Genomic DNA, 23182 nt, shown 5'->3' with positions numbered 1-23182 from the left:
CACACACACACACACACACACACACACACACACACACACACACAACTATATATTCATTGGTCTGGTACAGATATAGATCAGGTACGTATTAACATAGAGCTAGATCATAGATCAGGTACGTATAAACATAGAACTAGATCATAGATCAGGTACGTATAAACATAGAGCTAGATCATAGATCAGGTACGTATGTATAAACATAGAGCTAGATCATAGATCAGGTACGTATTAACATAGAGCTAGATCATAGATCAGGTACGTATAAACATAGAGCTAGATCATAGATCAGTACGTATAAACATAGAGCTAGATCATAGATCAGGTACGTATAAACATAGAGCTAGATCATAGATCAGGTACGTATAAACATAGAGCTAGATCATAGATCAGGTACGTATAAACAGAGCTAGATCATAGATCAGGTACGTATGTATAAACCTAGAGCTAGATCATAGATCAGGTACGTATGTATAAACATAGAGCTAGATCATAGATCAGGTACGTATGTATAAACATAGAGCTAGATCATAGATCAGGTACGTATAAACATAGAGCTGGATCATAGATCAGGTACGTATAAACATAGAGCTAGACCATAGATCAGGTACGCATAACCAGAGCTAGATCATAGATCAGGTACGTATAAACATAGAGCTAGATCATAGATCAGGTACGTATAGACATTGAGCTAGATCATAGAACAGGTACGTATAAACATAGAGCTAGATCATAGATCAGGTACGTAAGTATAAACATAGAGCTAAATCATAGATCAGGTATGTACGTATAAACAGAGCTAGATCATAGAACAGGTACGTAGGTATAAACATAGAGCTAGATCATAGAACAGGTACGTACGTATAAACATAGAGCTAGATCATAGAACAGGTACGTACGAATAAACATAGAGCTAGATCACAGATCAGGTATGTACGTATAAACAGAGCTAGATCATAGAACAGGTACGTAGGTATAAACATAGAGCTAGATCATAGAACAGGTACGTACGTATAAACATAGAGCTAGATCATAGAACAGGTACGTACGTATAAACAGGGCATGTAAACTCGGTTCCCAACAATGACGTCGATGAAGTCATCAGGAGTGCTGTCTTCTCGGAACAGAACCTCCGCATTGAAGATTTCTGAGGTGCATCGTTAAGGTTCTACCTACTGTTCTGAGGTGGATCGCTAAGGTTCTACCTACTGTTCTGAGGTGCATCGTTAAGGTTCTACCTACTGTTCTGAGGTGCATCGTTAAGGTTCTACCTACTGTTCTGAGGTGGTCCGTTAAGGTTCTACCTACTGTTCTGAGGTGGACCGTTAAGGTTCTACCTACTGTTCTGAGGTGGACCGTTAAGGTTCTACCTACTGTTCTGAGGTGGATCGCTAAGGTTCTACCTACTGTTCCGAGGTGGTCCGTTAAGGTTCTACCTACTGTTCCGAGGTGCATCGTTAAGGTTCTACCTACTGTTCTGAGGTGCATCGTTAAGGTTCTACCTACTGTTCTGAGGTGCATCGTTAAGGTTCTACCTACTGTTCTGAGGTGGTCCGTTAAGGTTCTACCTACTGTTCTGAGGTGGTCCGTTAAGGTTCTACCTACTGTTCTGAGGTGGTCCGTTAAGGTTCTACCTACTGTTCTGAGGTGGTCCGTTAAGGTTCTACCTACTGTTCTGAGGTGGTCCGTTAAGGTTCTAACTACTGTTCTGACGTGGTCCGTTAAGGTTCTACCTACAGTTATGAGGTGGTCCGTTAAGGTTCTACCTACTGTTCTGAGGTGGATCGTTAAGGTTCTACCTACAGTTATGAGGGGGTCCGTTAAGGTTCTACCTACAGTTATGAGGTGGTCCGTTAAGGTTCTACCGACAGTTCTGAGGTGATCCGTTAAGGTTCTGTCTGTAGTTAAGGTTAAGTTAAGGTTGTGTCTGTAGTCGGTGCTGGTATTGTGTCTGTGGTTGGTGCTGGTATTGTGTCTGTAGTTGGTGCTGGTATTGTGTCTGTAGTTGGTGCTGGTATTGTGTCTGTAGTTGGTGCTGGTATTGTGTCTGTGGTTGGTGCTGGTATTGTGTCTGTAGTTGGTGCTGGTATTGTGTCTGTAGTTGGTATTGTGGCTGTGGTTGGTGCTGGTATTGTGTCTGTAGTTGGTATTGTGTCTGTAGTTGGTGGTGGTGTTGTGTCTGTAGTTGGTATGGTGTCTGTAGTTAGTAGTGGTATTGTGTCTGTAGTTGGTATTGTGTCTGTGGTTGGTGCTGGTATTGTGTCTGTGGTTGGTATTGTGTCTGTAGAAGGATACTGTATTCGTGGAGGATGAGCTGCACCAGTTTCTCAGAACACATAGTCAGAGGCACCATGGAGTTATAGGACAGACCTCCGCCTTTCTTGGGCTGAACACAAACACACAGTTGTCACAACACTACATACTAGCATCATACATACATACTAGCATCATATATACATACTAGCATCATACATACATACTAGCATCATACTAGCATCATACATACATACTAGCATCATACATACATACTAGCATCATACATACATACTAGCATCATACATACTAGCATCATACATACATACTAGCATCATACATACATACTAGCATCATACATACATACATACATACTAGCATCATACATACATACATACTAGCATCATACATACATACTAGCATCATACATACATACATACTAGCATCATACATACATACATACTAGCATCATACATACATACATACTAGCATCATACATACATACTAGCATCATACATACATACATACTAGCATCATACATACATACTAGCATCATACATACATACTAGCATCATACATACATACTAGCATCACACATACATACTAGCATCATACATGCATACTAGCATCACGCATACATACTAGCATCACACATACATACTAGCATCATACATACATACTAGCATCATACATACATACTAGCATCATACATACATACTAGCATCATACATACATACTAGCATCATACATACATACTACCATCATACATACATACTAGCATCACACATACATACTAGCATCATACATACATACAAGCACGCTAGCATCATACATACATACATACTACCATCATACATACATACATACATACATACATACATACATACATACATACATACATACATACATACATACATACATACATACATACATACATACATACTACCATCATACACGCTGTTTGAATACTAGCATCATACATAAATACTAGCATCATACATACACTACATGACCAACAGTATGTGGACACCTGCTTGTCCAACATCTCATTCCAAAATCATGGGCATTAATATGGAGTTGGTCCCCCCCTTTGCTGCCATAACAGCCTCCACTCTTCTGGGAAGTCATTAATATGGAGTTGGATCCCCCCTTGCTGCCATAACAGCCTCCACTCTTCTGGGAAGTCATTAATATGGAGTTGGTCCCCCCTTTGCTGCTATAACAGCCTCCACTCTTCTGGGAAGTCATTAATATGGAGTTGGACCCCCCTTTGCTGCTATAACAGCCTCCACTCTTCTGGGAAGTCATTAATATGGAGTTGGTCCCCCCTTTGCTGCTATAACAGCCTCCACTCTTCTGGGAAGTCATTAATATGGAGTTGGTCCCCCCTTTGCTGCTATAACAGCCTCCACTCTTCTGGGAAGTCATTAATATGGAGTTGGTCCCCCCTTTGCTGCTATAACAGCCTCCACTCTTCTGGGAAGTCATTAATATGGAGTTGGTCCCCCCTTTACTGCTGTAACAGCCTCCACTCTTCTGGGAAGGCTTTAATATGGAGTTGGTCCCCCCTTTACTGCTGTAACAGCCTCCACTCTTCTGGGAAGTCATTAATATGGAGTTGGTCCCCCCCTTGCTGCTATAACAGCCTCCACTCTTCTGGGAAGTCATTAATATGGAGTTGGTCCCCCCTTTGCTGCTATAACAGCCTCCACTCTTCTGGGAAGTCATTAATATGGAGTTGGTCCCCCCTTTACTGCTGTAACAGCCTCCACTATTCTGGGAAGTCATTAATATGGAGTTGGTCCCCCCTTTACTGCTGTAACAGCCTCCACTATTCTGGGAAGTCATTAATATGGAGTTGGACCCCCCCTTGCTGCTATAACAGCCTCTACTCTTCTGGGAAGTCATTAATATGGAGTTGGTCCCCCTTTGCTGCTATAACAGCCTCCACTCTTCTGGGAAGGCTTTAATATGGAGTTGGTCCCCCCTTTACTGCTGTAACAGCCTCCACTCTTCTGGGAAGGCTTTAATATGTAATTGGTCCCCCCTTTACTGCTGTAACAGCCTCCACTCTTCTGGGAAGTCATTAATATGGAGTTGGTCCCCCCCTTGCTGCTATAACAGCCTCCACTCTTCTGGGAAGTCATTAATATGGAGTTGGTCCCCCCTTTGCTGCTATAACAGCCTCCACTCTTCTGGGAAGTCATTAATATGGAGTTGGTCCCCCCCTTTGCTGCTATAACAGCCTCCACTCTTCTGGGAAGTCATTAATATGGAGTTGGTCCCCCCCTTTGCTGCTACAACAGCCTCCACTCTTCTGGGAAGTCATTAATATGGAGTTGGTCCCCCCTTGCTGCTATAACAGCCTCCACTCTTCTGGGAAGTCATTAATATGGAGTTGGTCCCCCCTTTGCTGCTATAACAGCCTCCACTCTTCTGGGAAGGCTTTCCACTAGATGTTGGAACATTGCTGCTATAACAACCTCCACTCTTCTGGGAAGGCTTTCCACTAGATGTTGGAACATTGCTGCTATAACAGCCTCCACTCTTCTGGGAAGGCTTTCCACTAGATGTTGGAACATTGCTGCTATAACAGCCTCCACTCTTCTGGGAAGGCTTTCCACTAGATGTTGGAACATTGCTGCTATAACAGCCTCCACTCTTCTGGGAAGGCTTTCCACTAGATGTTGGAACATTGCTGCTATAACAGCCTCCACTCTTCTGGGAAGGCTTTCCACTAGATGTTGGAACATTGCTGCTATAACAGCCTCCACTCTTCTGGGAAGGCTTTCCACTAGATGTTGGAACATTGCTGCTATAACAGCCTCCACTCTTCAGGGAAGGCTTTCCACTAGATGTTGGAACATTGCTGCTATAACAGCCTCCACTCTTCTGGGAAGGCTTTCCACTAGATGTTGGAACATTCCTGCTATAACAGCCTCCACTCTTCTGGGAAGGCTTTCCACTAGATGTTGGAACATTGCTGTTATAACAGCCTCCACTCTTCTGGGAAGGCTTTCCACTAGATGTTGGAACCTTGCTGCTATAACAGCCTCCACTCTTCTGGGAAGGCTTTCCACTAGATGTTGGAACATTGCTGCTATAACAGCCTCCACTCTTATGGGAAGGCTTTCCACTAGATGTTGGAACATTGCTGCTATAACAGCCTCCACTCTTCTGGGAAGGCTTTCCACTAGATGTTGGAACATTGCTGCTATAACAGCCTCCACTCTTCTGGGAAGGCTTTCCACTAGATGATGGAACATTGCTGCTATAACAGCCTCCACTCTTCTGGGAAGGCTTTCCACTAGATGTTGGAACATTGCTGCTATAACAGCCTCCACTCTTCTGGGAAGGCTTTCCTCTAGATGTTGGAACATTGCTGCTATAACAGCCTCCTCTCTTCTGGGAAGGCTTTCCACTAGATGTCTGCTATAACAGCCTCCTCTCTTCTGGGAAGGCTTTCCACTAGATGTCTGCTATAACAGCCTCCTCTCTTCTGGGAAGGCTTTCCACTAGATGTCTGCTATAACAGCCTCCTCTCTTCTGGGAAGGCTTTCCACTAGATGTTGGAACATTGCTGCTATAACAGCCTCCACTCTTCTGGGAAGGCTTTCCACTAGATGTTGGAACTTTGCTGCTATAACAGCCTCCACTCTTCTGGGAAGGCTTTCCACTAGATGTTGGAACATTGCTGCTATAACAGCCTCCACTCTTCTGGGAAGGCTTTCCACTAGATGTTGGAACTTTGCTGCTATAACAGCCTCCACTCTTCTGGGAAGGCTTTCCACTAGATGTTGGAACATTGCTGCTATAACAGCCTCCACTCTTCTGGGAAGGCTTTCCACTAGATGTTGGAACATTGCTGCTATAACAGCCTCCACTCTTCTGGGAAGGCTTTCCACTAGATGTTGGAACATTGCTGCTATAACAGCCTCCACTCTTCTGGGAAGGCTTTCCACTAGATGTTGGAACATTGCTGCTATAACAGCCTCCACTCTTCAGGGAAGGCTTTCCACTAGATGTTGGAACATTGCTGCTATAACAGCCTCCACTCTTCTGGGAAGGCTTTCCACTAGATGTTGGAACATTCCTGCTATAACAGCCTCCACTCTTCTGGGAAGGCTTTCCACTAGATGTTGGAACATTGCTGTTATAACAGCCTCCACTCTTCTGGGAAGGCTTTCCACTAGATGTTGGAACCTTGCTGCTATAACAGCCTCCACTCTTCTGGGAAGGCTTTCCACTAGATGTTGGAACATTGCTGCTATAACAGCCTCCACTCTTATGGGAAGGCTTTCCACTAGATGTTGGAACATTGCTGCTATAACAGCCTCCACTCTTCTGGGAAGGCTTTCCACTAGATGTTGGAACATTGCTGCTATAACAGCCTCCACTCTTCTGGGAAGGCTTTCCACTAGATGATGGAACATTGCTGCTATAACAGCCTCCACTCTTCTGGGAAGGCTTTCCACTAGATGTTGGAACATTGCTGCTATAACAGCCTCCACTCTTCTGGGAAGGCTTTCCTCTAGATGTTGGAACATTGCTGCTATAACAGCCTCCTCTCTTCTGGGAAGGCTTTCCACTAGATGTCTGCTATAACAGCCTCCTCTCTTCTGGGAAGGCTTTCCACTAGATGTCTGCTATAACAGACTCCTCTCTTCTGGGAAGGCTTTCCACTAGATGTCTGCTATAACAGCCTCCTCTCTTCTGGGAAGGCTTTCCACTAGATGTTGGAACATTGCTGCTATAACAGCCTCCACTCTTCTGGGAAGGCTTTCCACTAGATGTTGTTACATTGCTGCTATAACATTTTCCACTCTTCTGGGAAGGCTTTCCACTAGATGTTGGAACATTGCTGCTATAACAGCCTCCACTCTTCTGGGAAGGCTTTCCACTAGATGTTGGAACATTGCTGCTATAACAGCCTCCACTCTTCTGGGAAGGCTTTCCACTAGATGTTGGAACCTTGCTGCTATAACAGCCTCCACTCTTCTGGGAAGGCTTTCCACTAGATGTTGGAACATTGCTGCTATAACAGCCTCCACTCTTCTGGGAAGGCTTTCCACTAGATGTTGGAACATTGCTGCTATAACAGCCTCCACTCTTCTGGGAAGGCTTTCCACTAGATGTAGGAACATTGCTGCTATAACAGCCTCCACTCTTCTGGGAAGGCTTTCCACTAGATGTTGGAATATTGCTGCTATAACAGCCTCCACTCTTCTGGGAAGGCTTTCCTCTAGATGTTGGAACATTGCTGCTATAACAGCCTCCTCTCTTCTGGGAAGGCTTTCCACTAGATGTCTGCTATAACAGCCTCCTCTCTTCTGGGAAGGCTTTCCACTAGATGTCTGCTATAACAGCCTCCTCTCTTCTGGGAAGGCTTTCCACTAGATGTCTGCTATAACAGCCTCCTCTCTTCTGGGAAGGCTTTCCACTAGATGTTGGAACATTGCTGCTATAACAGCCTCCACTCTTCTGGGAAGGCTTTCCACTAGATGTTGTTACATTGCTGCTATAACATTTTCCACTCTTCTGGGAAGGCTTTCCACTAGATGTTGGAACATTGCTGCTATAACAGCCTCCACTCTTCTGGGAAGGCTTTCCACTAGATGTTGGAACATTGCTGCTATAACAGCCTCCACTCTTCTGGGAAGGCTTTCCACTAGATGTTGGAACATTGCTGCTATAACAGCCTCCACTCTTCTGGGAAGGCTTTCCACTAGATGTTGGAACCTTGCTGCTATAACAGCCTCCACTCTTCTGGGAAGGCTTTCCACTAGATGTTGGAACATTGCTGCTATAACAGCCTCCACTCTTCTGGGAAGGCTTTCCACTAGATGTTGGAATATTGCTGCTATAACAGCCTCCACTCTTCTGGGAAGGCTTTCCACTAGATGTTGGAACATTGCTGCTATAACAGCCTCCACTCTTCTGGGAAGGCTTTCCACTAGATGTAGGAACATTGCTGCTATAACAGCCTCCACTCTTCTGGGAAGGCTTTCCACTAGATGTTGGAATATTGCTGCTATAACAGCCTCCACTCTTCTGGGAAGGCTTTCCACTAGATGTTGGAACATTGCTGCTATAACAGCCTCCACTCTTCTGGGAAGGCTTTCCACTAGATGTTGGAATATTGCTGCTATAACAGCCTCCACTCTTCTGGGAAGGCTTTCCACTAGATGTTGGAACATTGCTGCTATAACAGCCTCCACTCTTCTGGGAAGGCTTTCCACTAGATGTAGGAACATTGCTGCTATAACAGCCTCCACTCTTCTGGGAAGGCTTTCCACTAGATGTTGGAATATTGCTGCTATAACAGCCTCCACTCTTCTGGGAAGGCTTTCCACTAGATGTTGGAACATTGCTGTGGGGACTTGCTTCCATTCAGCCACAAGAGCATTTAGTGAGGTCGGGCACTGATGTTGGGCGATTAGGCCTGGCTCGCAGTCGGCGTTCCAATTCATCCCAAAGGTGTTCGATGGGGTTGAGGTCAGGGCTCTGTGCAGACCAGTCAAGTTCTTCCACACAGATCGACAAACCGTTTCTGTATGGACCTCACTTTGTGCGCGGGGGCCATTGTCATGCTGAAACAGGAAAGGGCCTTCCCCAAACAGTTGCCACAAAGTTTGCAGCACAGAATCGTCTAGAATGTCATTTTATACTGTAGTGTTAAGATTTCCCTTCACTGGAACTAAGGGGCTCGAACCATGAAAAACAGCCCCAGACCATTATTCCTCCTCCACCAAACTTTACAGTTGGCACTATGCATTGGGGCAGGTAGCGTTCTCCTGGCATCCGCCAAACCCAGATTCGTCCGTCAGACTGCCAGATGGTGAAGCGTGATTCATCACTCCAGAGAACACGTTTCCACTGCTCCAGAGTCCAATGGCTGCAAGCTTTACACCACTCCAGTCGACGCTTGGCATTGCGCATGGTGATCTTAGGCTTGTGTGCGGCTGCTCGGCCATGGAAACCCATTTCATGAAGCTCCCAACGATGTTGCTTCCAGAGGCAGTTTGGAACTCGGTAAGAAACTTTTGCAACCAAGGAAAGATGATTTTTACGCGTTTCAGAACTCGCCGGTCCCGTTCTGTAAGCTTGTGCGGTCTACCACTTTGCGGCTGAGCCGTTGTTGCTCCTAGACGTTTCCACTTCACAATAACAGCACTTACAGTTGACCAGGGCAACTCTAGCAGGGCAGAAATGTGAAGAACTGACTTGTTGGAAAGGTGGCATCCTATGACGGTGCCTTGTTGAAAGTCACTGAGCTCTTCAGTAAGGCCGTTCTACTGCCGATGTTTGTCTATGGAGATTGCATGGCTGTGTGCTGGATTCTATCCACTTATCAGCAGCGGGTGTGGCTGAAAAAGAATCCACTCATTAGAAGGGTATCCATATACACATGGGCTCCCGAGTGGGGCAGCGGTCTGAGACACTGCATCTCAGTGCAAGAGGCGTCACTACAGTCCCTGGTTCGAGTCCAGGCTGTATCACATCCGGCCGTGATTGGGAGTCTCATAGGGCGATGCACAGCGTCGTCCTGGTTTGGCCGGGGTAGCCGTCATTGTAATGAATAATTTGTTCTTAAATGACTTGATAAATAAAAGGTTAAAGGTTAAATATATAACATAATGTGATGGAGAAACTGACCTTAAAATAGATGTTGGGTTTGGAGCGGTTGAGTCTGATGCCGACGGACTCCAACTCTTTCTCCAGGAGTTTCCTGAGGAGACACAACACACTAACTAACTAACCAACCACACTAACTAACTAACCTGGGGAGACAGAACACACTAACTAACTAACTAACCTGAGGAGACACAACACACTAACTAACTAACGACGGACTCCAACTCTTTCTCCAGGAGTTTCCTGAGGAGACAGAACACACTAACTAACCAACTAACTAACTAACCAACGACGGACTCCAACTCTTTCTCCAGGAGTTTCCTGAGGAGACACAACACACTAACTAACTAACCAACTAACTAACTAACCTGGGGAGACAGAACACACTAACTAACTAACCAACTAACTAACTAACCTGGGGAGACAGAACACACTAACTAACTAACTTGGGGAGACAGAACACACTAACTAACTAACGGACTCCAACTCTTTCTCCAGGAGTTTCCTGAGGAGACAGAACACACTAACTAACTAACTAACTAACCTGGGGAGACACAACACACTAACTAACTAACTAACTAACTAACTAACCTGGGGAGACAGAACACACTAACTAACTAACGACGGACTCCAACTCTTTCTCCAGGAGTTTCCTGAGGAGACACAACACACTAACTAACTAACTAACTAACTAACTAACTAACTAACCTGGGGAGACAGAACACACTAACTAACTAACCAACTCTTTCTCCAGGAGTTTCCTGAGGAGACACAACACACTAACTAACTAACTAACTAACCTGGGGAGACACAACACACTAACTAACCACACTAACTAACTAACGACGGACTCCAACTCTTTCTCCAGGAGTTTCCTGAGGAGACAGAACACACTAACTAACTAACTAACTAACTAACTAACTAACTAACTAACTAACCTGGGGAGACACAACACACTAACTAACTAACTTGGGGAGACAGAACACACTAACTAACGACGGACTCCAACTCTTTCTCCAGGAGTTTCCTGAGGAGACAGAACACACTAACTAACTAACTAACTAACTAACTAACTAACTAACTAACCTGGGGAGACACAACACACTAACTAACCACACTAACTAACTAACGACGGACTCCAACTCTTTCTCCAGGAGTTTCCTGAGGAGACACAACACACTAACTAACTAACTAACTAACTAACTAACTAACTAACTAACCTGGGGAGACACAACACACTAACTAACTAACTAACCTGGGGAGACAGAACACACTAACTAACTAACGGACGACGGACTCCAACTCTTTCTCCAGGAGTTTCCTGAGGGGACACAACACACTAACTAACTAACTAACTAACCTGGGGAGACACAACACACTAACTAACTAACCGAACACACTAACTAACTAACGGACTCCAACTCTTTCTCCAGGAGTTTCCTGAGGAGACACAACACACTAACTAACTAACTAACTAACTAACCTGGGGAGACAGAACACACTAACTAACTAACCTGGGGAGACAGAACACACTAACTAACTAACCAACCACACTAACTAACTAACCTGGGGAGACACAACACACTAACTAACTAACTAACGACGGACTCCAACTCTTTCTCCAGGAGTTTCCTGAGGAGACACAACACACTAACTAACTAACTAACCTGGGGAGACAGAACACACTAACTAACTAACCGAACACACTAACTAACTAACCTGGGGAGACAGAACACACTAACTAACTAACTAACCAACCACACTAACTAACTAACCTGGGGAGACAGAACACACTAACTAACTAACCGAACACACTAACTAACTAACCTGGGGAGACAGAACACACTAACTAACTAACCTGGGGAGACAGAACACACTAACTAACTAACCGAACACACTAACTAACTAACCTGGGGAGACAGAACACACTAACTAACTAACCTGGGGAGACAGAACACACTAACTAACTAACCAACCACACTAACTAACTAACCTGGGGAGACAGAACACACTAACTAACTAACAAACCACACTAACTAACTAACTAACCTGGGGAGACAGAACACACTAACTAACTAACCAACCACACTAACTAACTAACTAACCTGGGGAGACAGAACACACTAACTAACTAACCAACCACACTAACTAACTAACCTGAGGAGACAGAACACACTAACTAACTAACCAACCACACTAACTAACTAACCTGGGGAGACAGAACACACTAACTAACTAACCACACTAACTAACTAACTAACTAACCTGGGGAGACAGAACACACTAACTAACTAACCGAACACACTAACTAACTAACCTGGGGAGACACAACACACTAACTAACTAACCTGGGGAGCCAGAACACACTATATCCTGCCTGTTTGGCCCTGTCCAGGGGTATTGTCGGACAGGGCCACAGTGTCTCCCGACCACTCCTGTCTCAGCCTCCAGTATTTATGGTGCAGTAGTTTATGTGTCGGGGGGCTAGGGCCAGTGTGTTATATATGGAGTATTTCTCCTGTCTTATACGGTGTCCTGTGTGAATTTAAGTATGCTCTCTCTAACTCTCTCTCTCTCTTTCTTTCTCTCCCTCGGAGGACCATGCCTCAGGACTACCTGGCCTGATGACTCCTTGCTGTCCCCAATCCTCCTGGCCGTGCTGCTGCTCCAGTTTCAACTGTTCTGCCTGCGGCTATGGAACCCTGACCTGTCCACCGGACGTGCTACCTGTCCCAGACCTGCTGTTTTCAACTCTCTAGAGACCGCAGGAGCGGTAGAGATACTCTTAATGATCGGCTATGAAAAGCCAACTGACATTTACTCCTGAGGTGCTGACTTGCTGCACCCTCGACATCCACTGTGATTATTATTATTCGACCCTGCTGGTCATTTATGAACATTTTAACATCTTAGCCATGTTCTGTTATAATCTCCACCCGGCACAGCCAGAAGAGGACTGGCCACCCCTCATAGCCTGGTTCCTCTCTAGGTTTCCTCCTAGGTTTTGGCCTTTCTAGGGAGTTTTTCCTAGCCACCGTGCTTCTACACCTGCATTGCTTGCTGTTTTGGGGGTTTTAGGCTGGGTTTCTGTACAGCACTTTGAGATATCAGCTGATGTACGAAGGGCTTTATAAATACATTTGGATTGAGATATCAGTAAGTGGACTGGAGGCAGGGCATGAAAGGGATAACGAATCCAGTTGTTTGTGTCATCCGTTTTGGGAAAGTACCTGCGTAATTGCGCACCCAACTCACTCAGGTGCTTCGCTATATCACATTTGACATTGTCCGTAAGCTTGAGTTCATTTACACACAAAAAATCATACAATGATGGAAAGACCTGTGTGTTGTCCTTGTTAATGCAGACAGAGAAGAGCTCCATCTTCTTAATCATAGCCTCAATTTTGTCCCGCACATTGAATATAGTTGCGGAGAGTCCCTGTAATCCTAGATTCAGATCATTCAGGAGAGAAAAAACATCACCCAGATAGGCCAGTCGTGTGAGAAACTCGTCATCATGCAAGCGATCAGACAAGTAAAAATTATGGTCAGTAAAGAAAACTTTAAGCTCGTCTCTCAATTTAAAAAAATTTGTCAATACTTTGCCCCTTATTAACCAGTTTGTTGTAAAAGCGTTACATGGTCGCTGCCCATATCATTGCATAATGCAGAAAATACACAAGAGTTTAGGGGCCTTGCTTTAACAAAGTTAACCATTTTCACTGTAGTGTCCAAAACGTCTTTCAAGCTGTCAGGCATTCCTTTGGCAGCAAGAGCCTCTCGGTGGATGCTGCAGTGTACCCAAGTGGCGTCGGCAGCGAGAGCCTCTCGGTGGATGCTGCAGTGTACCCAAGTGGCGTCGGCAGCGAGAGCCTCTCGGTGGATGCTGCAGTGAATCCAAGTGGCGTCGGCAGCGAGAGCCTCTCGGTGGATGCTGCAGTGAACCCAAGTGGCGTCGGCAGCGAGAGCCTCTCGGTGGATGCTGCAGTGTACCCAAGTGGCGTCGGGAGCAACTGCTTGCACGCGCGTTACCACTCCACTATGTCTCCCTGTCGTGGCTTTTGCGCCATCAGTACAGATACCTACATGAGAAGCAGCTATGTTAGGCTCCATACGGACCGTTAGTGGAATTCCTGCGAGAGAGTAACGGTTAATGTGATTGGATGTTAATTATTTGACTAGGCTACCTGTATTTGACATTGTGCTGTTATTTCGCTGAACACTAGATGGTTTAATTTTATTTTTGGCAATGAAAGGAGGCTACTCAGGCGAGGAGAAAAAACCTCACCCAAATGTATAGCCCTGTTGGAAAATCTAAATGTACTGTTTGAAAATAAGAATTAAAAAATTAAAAAATTAAAAAATGGAATCACATTTTTATTTGGCGTACCCCCATCGGCATTGCTACCTCAGTTTGGGAATACCTGATCTAAACCAATCATGGCATCCTTCACGGGAAGGTTTCTGTCTTTTTACGTGGCTAATTCAACTAGGTTTGTAATTTTAAATGTTTTATTTCGTATTTACGGATGGAATACAGGTTTGTTATTACAGCACATTAAAGTTCACATGTTCCAGAAGTCATTTCTGCCCCCCAAAAAAAGCATTTTGATAAAAAATAAATGTGTACGTTCAAATGTGAAGTAGATGTGCAACATACATCTAGTCATCTGAAACAAGTCACATTTTGTTACGTTACAGCCTTATTCTAAAATGGATTCAATTGTATTTTTTCCTCATCAATCTACACATAATACCCCATAATGACATCACAATACCCCATAATGACATCACAATACCCCATAATGACAAAGCAAAAACAGGTTTAGGAATTTTTGCACATTTATTAAAAATAAAAACCTGAAATATCACATTTACATAAGTATTCAGACCCTTTAATTAGTATTTTGTTGAAGCACCTTTGGCAGTGATTACATCAAGTATGACGCTACAAGCTTGGCACACCTGTATTTGGGGAGTTTCTCCCATTCTTCTCTGCAGATCCTCTCAAGCTCTGTCAGGTTGGATGGGGAGCGTTGTTGCACAGCTATTTTCAGGTCTTTCCACAGATGTTCGATCGGGTTCAAGTCTGCGCTCTGGCTGGGCCACTTAAGGCCATTCAGAGACTTAGGGTCATTGTCCTGTTGGAAGGTGAACCTTCACCCCAGTCTGAGGTCCTGAGCACTCTGGAGCAGGTTTTCATCAAGGATCTCTCTGTAATTTTCTCCGTTCATCTTTCCCTCGATCCTGACTAGTCTCCCAGTCCCTGCCGCTGAAAAACATCCCCACAGCATGATGCTGCAATCACCATGCTTCACCGTAGGGATGGTGCCAGGTTTCCTCCAGACATGACGCTTGGCATTGGTTTCATCAGACCAGAGAATCTTGTTTATCATGGGCTGAGAGTCTTTAGGTGCCTATTGGCAAACTCCAAGCGGGCTGTCATGTGCCTTTTACTGAGGAGTGGCTTCTGTCTGGTCACTCTACCATAAAGGCCTGATTGGTGGAGTACTGCAGAGATGGTTGTCCTTCTGGAAGGTTCTCCCATCTCCACAGAGAAGGTCTGTCAGAGTTACCATCGGGTTCTTGGCCACCTCCTTGACAAAGACCCTTTTCCCCCCGATTACTCAGTTTGGTCGGGCAACCAGCTCTAGGAAGAGTCTTGGTGGTTCCAAACGTCTTCCATTCAAGAATGATGGAGGCCACTGTGTTCTTGGGGACCTTCAAACCTACAGACATTTTTTGGTACCTTTCCCCAGATCTGTGCCTCGACACAATCCTGTCTCAGAGCTCTATGGACAATTCCTTCAACCTCATGGCTTGGTTTTTGCTCTGACGTGTACTGTCAACTGTGGGATCTTATATAAACAGGTGTGTGCTTTTCCAAATCATGTCCAATCAATTGAACTTACCACAGGTGGACTCAATCGGTAGCCTAGTGGTTAGAGTGTTGGGCCAGTAACCAAAAGGTTGCTGGATTGAATCCCTGAGCTAACAACGTAAAAATCTGTCGTTCTGCCCCTGAGCAAGGCTGTTCCTCGGGCGCTGTGGATGTCGATTTAAGGCAGCCCCCCCACACCTCTCTGATTCAGAGGATTTGGGTTAAATGCAGAAGACACATTTCAGTTGAATGCATTCAGATGTACAACTGACTAGGTATCCCCTTTTACAACTGACTAGGTATCCCCCTTTACAACTGACTAGGTATCCCCCTTTACAACTGACTAGGTATCCCCCTTTACAACTGACTAGGTATCCCCCTTTACAACTGACTAGGTATCCCCCTTTACAACTGACTAGGTATCCCCCTTTACAACTGACTAGGTATCCCCCTTTACAACTGACTAGGTATCCCCCTTTACAACTGACTAGGTATCCCCCTTTACAACTGACTAGGTATCCCCCTTTACAACTGACTAGGTATCCCCCTTTACAACTGACTAGTTATCCCCCCTTTACAACTGACTAGGTATCCCCCCTTTACAACTGACTAGGTATCCCCCTTTACAACTGACTAGGTATCCCCCTTTACAACTGACTAGGTATCCCCCTTTACAACTGACTAGGTATCCCCCCTTAACAACTGACTAGGTATCCCCCTTTACAACTGACTAGGTATCCCCCTTTACAACTGACTAGGTATCCCCCTTTACAACTGACTAGGTATCCCCCTTTACAACTGACTAGGTATCCCCCTTTACAACTGACTAGGTATCCCCCTTTACAACTGACTAGTTATCCCCCCTTTACAACTGACTAGGTATCCCCCCTTTACAACTGACTAGGTATCCCCCTTTACAACTGACTAGGTATCCCCCTTTACAACTGACTAGGTATCCCCCTTTACAACTGACTAGGTATCCCCCTTTACAACTGACTAGGTATCCCCCTTTACAACTGACTAGGTATCCCCCTTTACAACTGACTAGGTATCCCCCTTTACAACTGACTAGGTATCCCCCTTTACAACTGACTAGGTATCCCCCTTTACAACTGACTAGGTATCCCCCTTTACAACTGACTAGGTATCCCCCTTTACAACTGACTAGGTATCCCCCTTTACAACTGACTAGGTATCCCCCTTTACAACTGACTAGGTATTCCCCTTTACAACTGACTAGGTATCCCCCTTTACAACTGACTAGGTATCCCCCCTTTACAACTGACTAGGTATCCCCCTTTACAACTGACTAGGTATCCCCCTTTACAACTGACTAGTTATCCCCCCTTTACAACTGACTAGGTATCCCCCTTTACAACTTACTAGGTATCCCCCTTTACAACTTACTAGGTATCCCCCTTTACAACTGACTAGGTATCCCCCTTTACAACTGACTAGGTATCCCCCTTTACAACTGACTAGGTATCCCCCTTTACAACTGACTAGGTATCCCCCTTTACAACTGACTAGGTATCCCCCCTTTACAACTGACTAGGTATCCCCCCTTTACAACTGACTAGGTATCCCCCCTTTACAACTGACTAGGTATCCCCCCTTTACAACTGACTAGGTATCCCCCCTTTACAACTGACTAGGTATCCCCCCTTTACAACTGACTAGGTATCCCCCTTTACAACTGACTAGGTATCCCCCTTTACAACTGACTAGGTATCCCCCTTTCTCAATCAAGTTGTAGAAACATATCAAGGATGGTCAATGGAAACAGGATGTACCTGAGCTCAATTTCGAGTTTCATAGCAAAGGGTGTGAATACTTACAGTACCAGTCAAACCTTTGGACACCTACTCATTCAAGGGTTTTTCTATATTTTACTACTTTCTACATTGTAGAATAATAGTGAAGAGATCAAAATTATGAAATAACACATATGGAATCAGGTAGTAACCAAAAAAGTGTTAAACAAATCCAAATATATTTTAGATTTTAGATTCTTCAAGGTAGCCACTCTTGGTATGTCCTTCGTTCTGAGCCATAGGCTAAATCAAAGCATTTTAGTTTTAAAATTAAATAACAATGGGAGACTTGAATAATTTACCTAAAAAATAAATAAACTGTTCCATGTCGGCAATTACATTCACAAATGCATGCAACTGTTTTAAGTCTTTGCTGTAATAAAGGCTGTTCCCTCGTTAGAACAGACTCTCTAGTAAACTTCTAATTGAATTAGTGTTCTAGAACAGACTCTCTGGCACACTGATAATTTAATTAGTGTTCTAGAACAGACTCTCTGGTAAACTTCTAATTGAATTAGTGTTCTAGAACAGACTCTCTGGCACACTGATAATTAAGTTAGTGTTCTAGAACAGACTCTCTGGCACACTGATAATTTAATTAGTGTTCTAGAACAGACTCTCTGGCACACTGATAATTTAATTAGTGTTCTAGAACAGATTCTCTGGCACACTGATAATTAAGTTAGTGTTCTAGAACAGATTCTCTGGCACACTGATAATTTAATTAGTGTTCTAGAACAGACTCTCTGGCACACCGATAATTTAATTAGTGTTCTAGAACAGACTCTCTGGTAAACTTATAATTGAATTAGTGTTCTAGAACAGACTCTCTGGTAAACTTATAATTGAATTAGTGTTCTAGAACAGACTCTCTGGTACACCGATAATTGAATTAGTGTTCTAGAACAGACTCTCTGGTAAACTTCTAATTGAATTAGTGTTCTAGAACAGACTCTCTGGCACACAGATAATTTAATTAGTGTTCTAGAACAGACTCTCTGATACACCGATAATTTAATTGGTGTTCTAGAACAGACTCTCTGGTAAACTTATAATTGAATTAGTGTTCTAGAACAGACTCTCTGGTAAACTTATAATTGAATTAGTGTTCTAGAACAGACTCTCTGGTACACTTATAATTGAATTAGTGTTCTAGAACAGACTCTTTGGTAAACTTATAATTGAATTAGTGTTCTAGAACAGACTCTCTGGTACACCGATAATTGATTCAGTGTTCTAGAACAGACTCTCTGGTAAACTTATAATTGAATTAGTGTTCTAGAACAGACTCTCCGGTACACTTATAACTGAATTAGTGTTCTAGAACAGACTCTCTGGTAAACTTATAACTGAATTAGTGTTCTAGAACAGACTCTCTAGTACACTTATAATTGAATTAGTGTTCTAGAACAGACTCTCTGGTACACTTATAATTTAATTAGTGTTCTAGAACAGACTCTGGTACACCGATAATTGAATTAGTGTTCTAGAACAGACTCTGGTACACTGATAATTGAATTAGTGTTCTAGAACTGACTCTCTGGTACAGTTATAATTGAATTAGTGTTCTAGAACAGACTCTCTGATACCCTGATAATTGAATTAGTGTTCTAGAACAGACTCTCTGGTAAACTTCTAATTGAATTAGTGTTCTAGAACAGACTCTCTGGTAAACTTATAATTGAATTAGTGTTCTAGAAAAGACTCTCTGGTAAACTTATAATTGAATTAGTGTTCTAGAACAGACTCTCTAGTAAACTGATAATTGAATTAGTGTTCTAGAACAGACTCTCTGGTACAGTTATAATTGAATTAGTGTTCTAGAACAGACTCTCTGGTAAACTTCTAATTGAATTAGTGTTCCAGAACAGACTCTCTGGTAAACTTATAATTGAATTAGTGTTCTAGAACAGACACTTTGGTAAACTTATAATTGAATTAGTGTTCTAGAACAGACTCTCTGGTACACCGGTAATTGATTTAGTGTTCTAGAACAGACTCTCTGGTAAACTTATAATTGAATTAGTGTTCTAGAACAGACTCTCCGGTACACTTATAACTGAATTAGTGTTCTAGAACAGACTCTCTGGTAAACTTATAATTGAATTAGTGTTCTAGAACAGACTCTCTGGTAAACGTATAATTGAATTAGTGTTCTAGAACAGACTCTCTAGTATACTTATAATTGAATTAGTGTTCTAGAACAGACTCTCTGGTAAACGTATAATTGAATTAGTGTTCTAGAACAGACTCTCTAGTATACTTATAATTGAATTAGTGTTCTAGAACAGACTCTCTGGTAAACGTATAATTGAATTAGTGTTCTAGAACAGACTCTCTAGTACACTTATAATTGAATTCGTGTTCTAGAACAGACTCTCTGGTAAACTTATAATTGACTTAGTGTTCTAGAACAGACTCTCTGATACACTGATAATTGAATTAGTGTTCTAGAACAGACTCTCTGGTACACTTATAATTGAATTGGTGTTCTAGAACAGACTCTCTGGTAAACTTATAATTGAATTAGTGTTCTAGAACAGACTCTCTGGTACACCGATAATTGATTCAGTGTTCTAGAACAGACTCTCTGGTAAACTTATAATTGAATTAGTGTTGTTTACAAACATGGACATTGAAATCTAAAAGCACCCGTGTCATAATAGTCCTGCAGCTCCTCCTCCTCCTGCTTTTTCTTCATCGCCAGTAGTTTCCACAACTACGTCACACATCTGACTTTTGTCTTTCACGTCCTCCATTTTGCTTTCAATGTGTTCCCGAGTTGGTTATAACAAATGAATTGCTGTGATTATGATAGTCTATAGGGTCAGACCCTATTGGTCACGTGAATGCGATGCAATACATGTTTCACGTGAAGAGAGCAAGGGGTTGAGGGAAAAAGGGAATGGTTTTTGTTTTCAGTAACCAAACTTTTCTGTCAGAGAAACAACAAGAAAAGAAAGTAGAAATGGCTGTAATGATGTAGAAGCTTCAGCACCAGGGACAGCGTGATAAACACTATTGCTGTATTGTGGTGCCTGCTTGCTACAGCAGGGAGGAGAGAGACGTCTTTGTTTTCTCGTGACAAGTCTAAGCCCGACCCAAATTTAATTGCTGTCGGGCTCCCTCTTAAGTCATTTGTGTGTCTTCATTTTTTACATCAAACAGTGCGCTTAAAGCATCAGACAAGCTCAGTGCATATAATTGATTTTTATTGTGTATATCAGGGCTTAAAATAAATGTTTTGGATCACCAGTCACTGTGGCAGGTAGATTTAAAAATCTACCACCCACTAAAATTTTCCCCCCGCTAAAATTACACCAACAAAACACACACAAAAACAGATGAGCATGAATTGTAATGTTTCTAAAACAATACATGTATTAACTAATAAGAAGTAATGTGGTATATTGTTAAATTTAATGTGACCTGTAAAAAGTCGCCTGCCCCTTTAAGAGCGGGAGGTTACCGTGGTAACGCGGCTCATGTTTGTTCCGGTGAGAGTCTGACGAGTATCCGCGTTGCTTCTCTTCACTAGCTAGCAGTTGAAACGCAAACATTTAAATACAACCCAGCTTGTGAACAAAACAATGTCAACAGCCAAGAAAGACAACGACTTCAGTAGACGTTCGTTTCAAGTAAATTAGACCAACTTTTATGCCTGTTCACAGCGCTACTAAAAATTCATCCTTCAACTCAGCTCTTGTCGTGCACATAAGACCCAATCGACTGGTGGAAAGAACAGACGACTCTCGGTGGGCTACAATGTGTGTTGTTTAGGGACAGACCTAAATACCGTGTGCCATAGAGTTATAACCCTAGCCCTCAAGTTGTCCCAACTCAACTGACTTCATCTCCTGATCTAATAGTAGTGATGAATAAAATCAGCCATTAGTTCAGTTGACCTTCCAGGCAGACAGACAGCCATAAAGGCTAGCCCGTGTAGGTAGGTAGTGATGGATATATGGAGCTCTGACAGGTAGCAAAGCCTGGCCAGTGAGGAACAGCGGCCATGTTGGAAAACAGGCTCTTTTTAAACAGAGACGGGGTCAGGTTCCCTGTAAGCCTTTAAAAGGCCTAATCACAATACAGGAGTACAGAGACCTTTCAATACAGACAACAACCTGCTGTTAACGCCAAGCTCCACTAACAACAAGATACTATTGGAAAAAGCAACAATTACAGCAAAATATCAACTTAATTCTTATCAAAACATAATTCGACATGTAAATAATGTTATCCGAAATAAAAAAAGAACCATTTGGTTGCTTAAATAAAATGTGCAACCTTTTTCCAAAGTACAATCCACGTAAGAACTAAAGATGATTTACCATCATTTGATTGTACTATCATTTAGTTGTTGTTTTTAAATTCTGAAGTAAATACACATTTTGTAAAGTTATGTGGTAAAAACGACTGCATTTAAAGGGGCGGTACACCACAATTTGAAATATACTTAATTGTATTGACAAAAAGTGATTCATCCATTGATCCTGAGAGACAACGACAAAAAATATGGCTTATTTTTTTTACATTTGTTTTACTTGTTTAACAGCATTAGCATCGCTGCTAGTGAAACAATGGAAGTGTTAGCAGGATGATTCAGAAACCAAATCCTCGGTCACTTCAAACTAAATGTTATAGCAAACCAATTACCACAAAGGCTTCACATCAGAAACAGTTCGGAACAGTTCGTGCATTTATTACGACGACATTTTGTGACGTTTTGGTCTTTGGCAATGGTTTTTTTTTCTCCAGCTGTTCGTGCACACAACATTCTTTCTTGAGGCAAGATTGATTTCGATAGCCGAAGTCTACGCTCCTTCGTCGGTCATTGGTCAACAGTAGGGATTATTCAATTAAGTGTTTTGCTGTCATCCCTACTGTCATCCGTCAACAGTAGGGATTATTCAATTAAGTGTTTTGTTGTCATTCCACGAGAGACGACTCATTTTCATGCACATTTTTTTTCACTTGAGAAATACTGCATCAAACATCTTAGACGGAAAATTGTACGACTAAGATCTCCTAGGCAAAAACTGCTACAACGGACGAATCTGGGTTTGGCGGATGCTAGGAGAACGCTACCTGCCCCAATGCATAGTTCCAACTGTAAAGTTTGGTGGAGGAGGAATAATGGTCTGGGGCTGTTTTTCATGGTTCGAGCCCCTTAGTTCCAGTGAAGGGAAATCTAAATGCTACAGCATACACTGACATTCTAGATGATTCTGTGCTTCAACTTTGTGGCAACAGTTTGGGGAAGGCCCTTTCCTGTTTCAACATGACAATGTTGCATAATGTTCCCATAACAGACAAACACTCTTTTCCCACTACGCGGTTGGACTAATACTGTGAAATGATGATAAGGCCCTTTTAGTGTCCGAGCTGTTTTGAAAAGACAGCCTGAAATTTCAGCCTGTTTTGGTTGGATAGAGTTTTGGCCTTCCTGGTGACATCATTAGTTAATAGACCAATAAGAAAGAGAGATCCAAACCTCTGTCAACAACAGCTAGTTCTCATTTGTCACCTCCCCACTCAGACAACTCCATGACAGTCCAAGCAAAATTCTTGCTTGAGAAATTGCTCTTTGCTAAGAAGCCAT

The 23182-nt window shown here is 43.0% G+C and overlaps 1 protein-coding gene across 1 annotated transcript in view; it reads right to left on the bottom strand.

The window, feature by feature from the left end:
- Positions 1-23182, bottom strand: part of LOC120042817 (developmentally-regulated GTP-binding protein 2-like) — a 34327-nt gene that overhangs the window by 6445 nt on the left and 4700 nt on the right. Inside the window, exons 2-4 of the mRNA XM_038987627.1 lie at positions 9907-9979; positions 2293-2383; positions 1047-1144 (exon numbers count right to left, since the gene is read on the bottom strand). Coding sequence (XP_038843555.1) covers positions 1047-1144; positions 2293-2383; positions 9907-9979 — 262 coding nt within the window. The remainder of the gene's footprint in view (positions 1-1046; positions 1145-2292; positions 2384-9906; positions 9980-23182) is intronic.

This window comes from Salvelinus namaycush, unplaced genomic scaffold (genome assembly GCF_016432855.1).
Source record: "Salvelinus namaycush isolate Seneca unplaced genomic scaffold, SaNama_1.0 Scaffold787, whole genome shotgun sequence".
Classification (NCBI taxonomy): domain Eukaryota; kingdom Metazoa; phylum Chordata; class Actinopteri; order Salmoniformes; family Salmonidae; genus Salvelinus; species Salvelinus namaycush.
The sequence above is the reverse complement of the archived record's forward strand: the minus strand, read 5'-3'. Positions and strand labels throughout refer to the sequence as shown.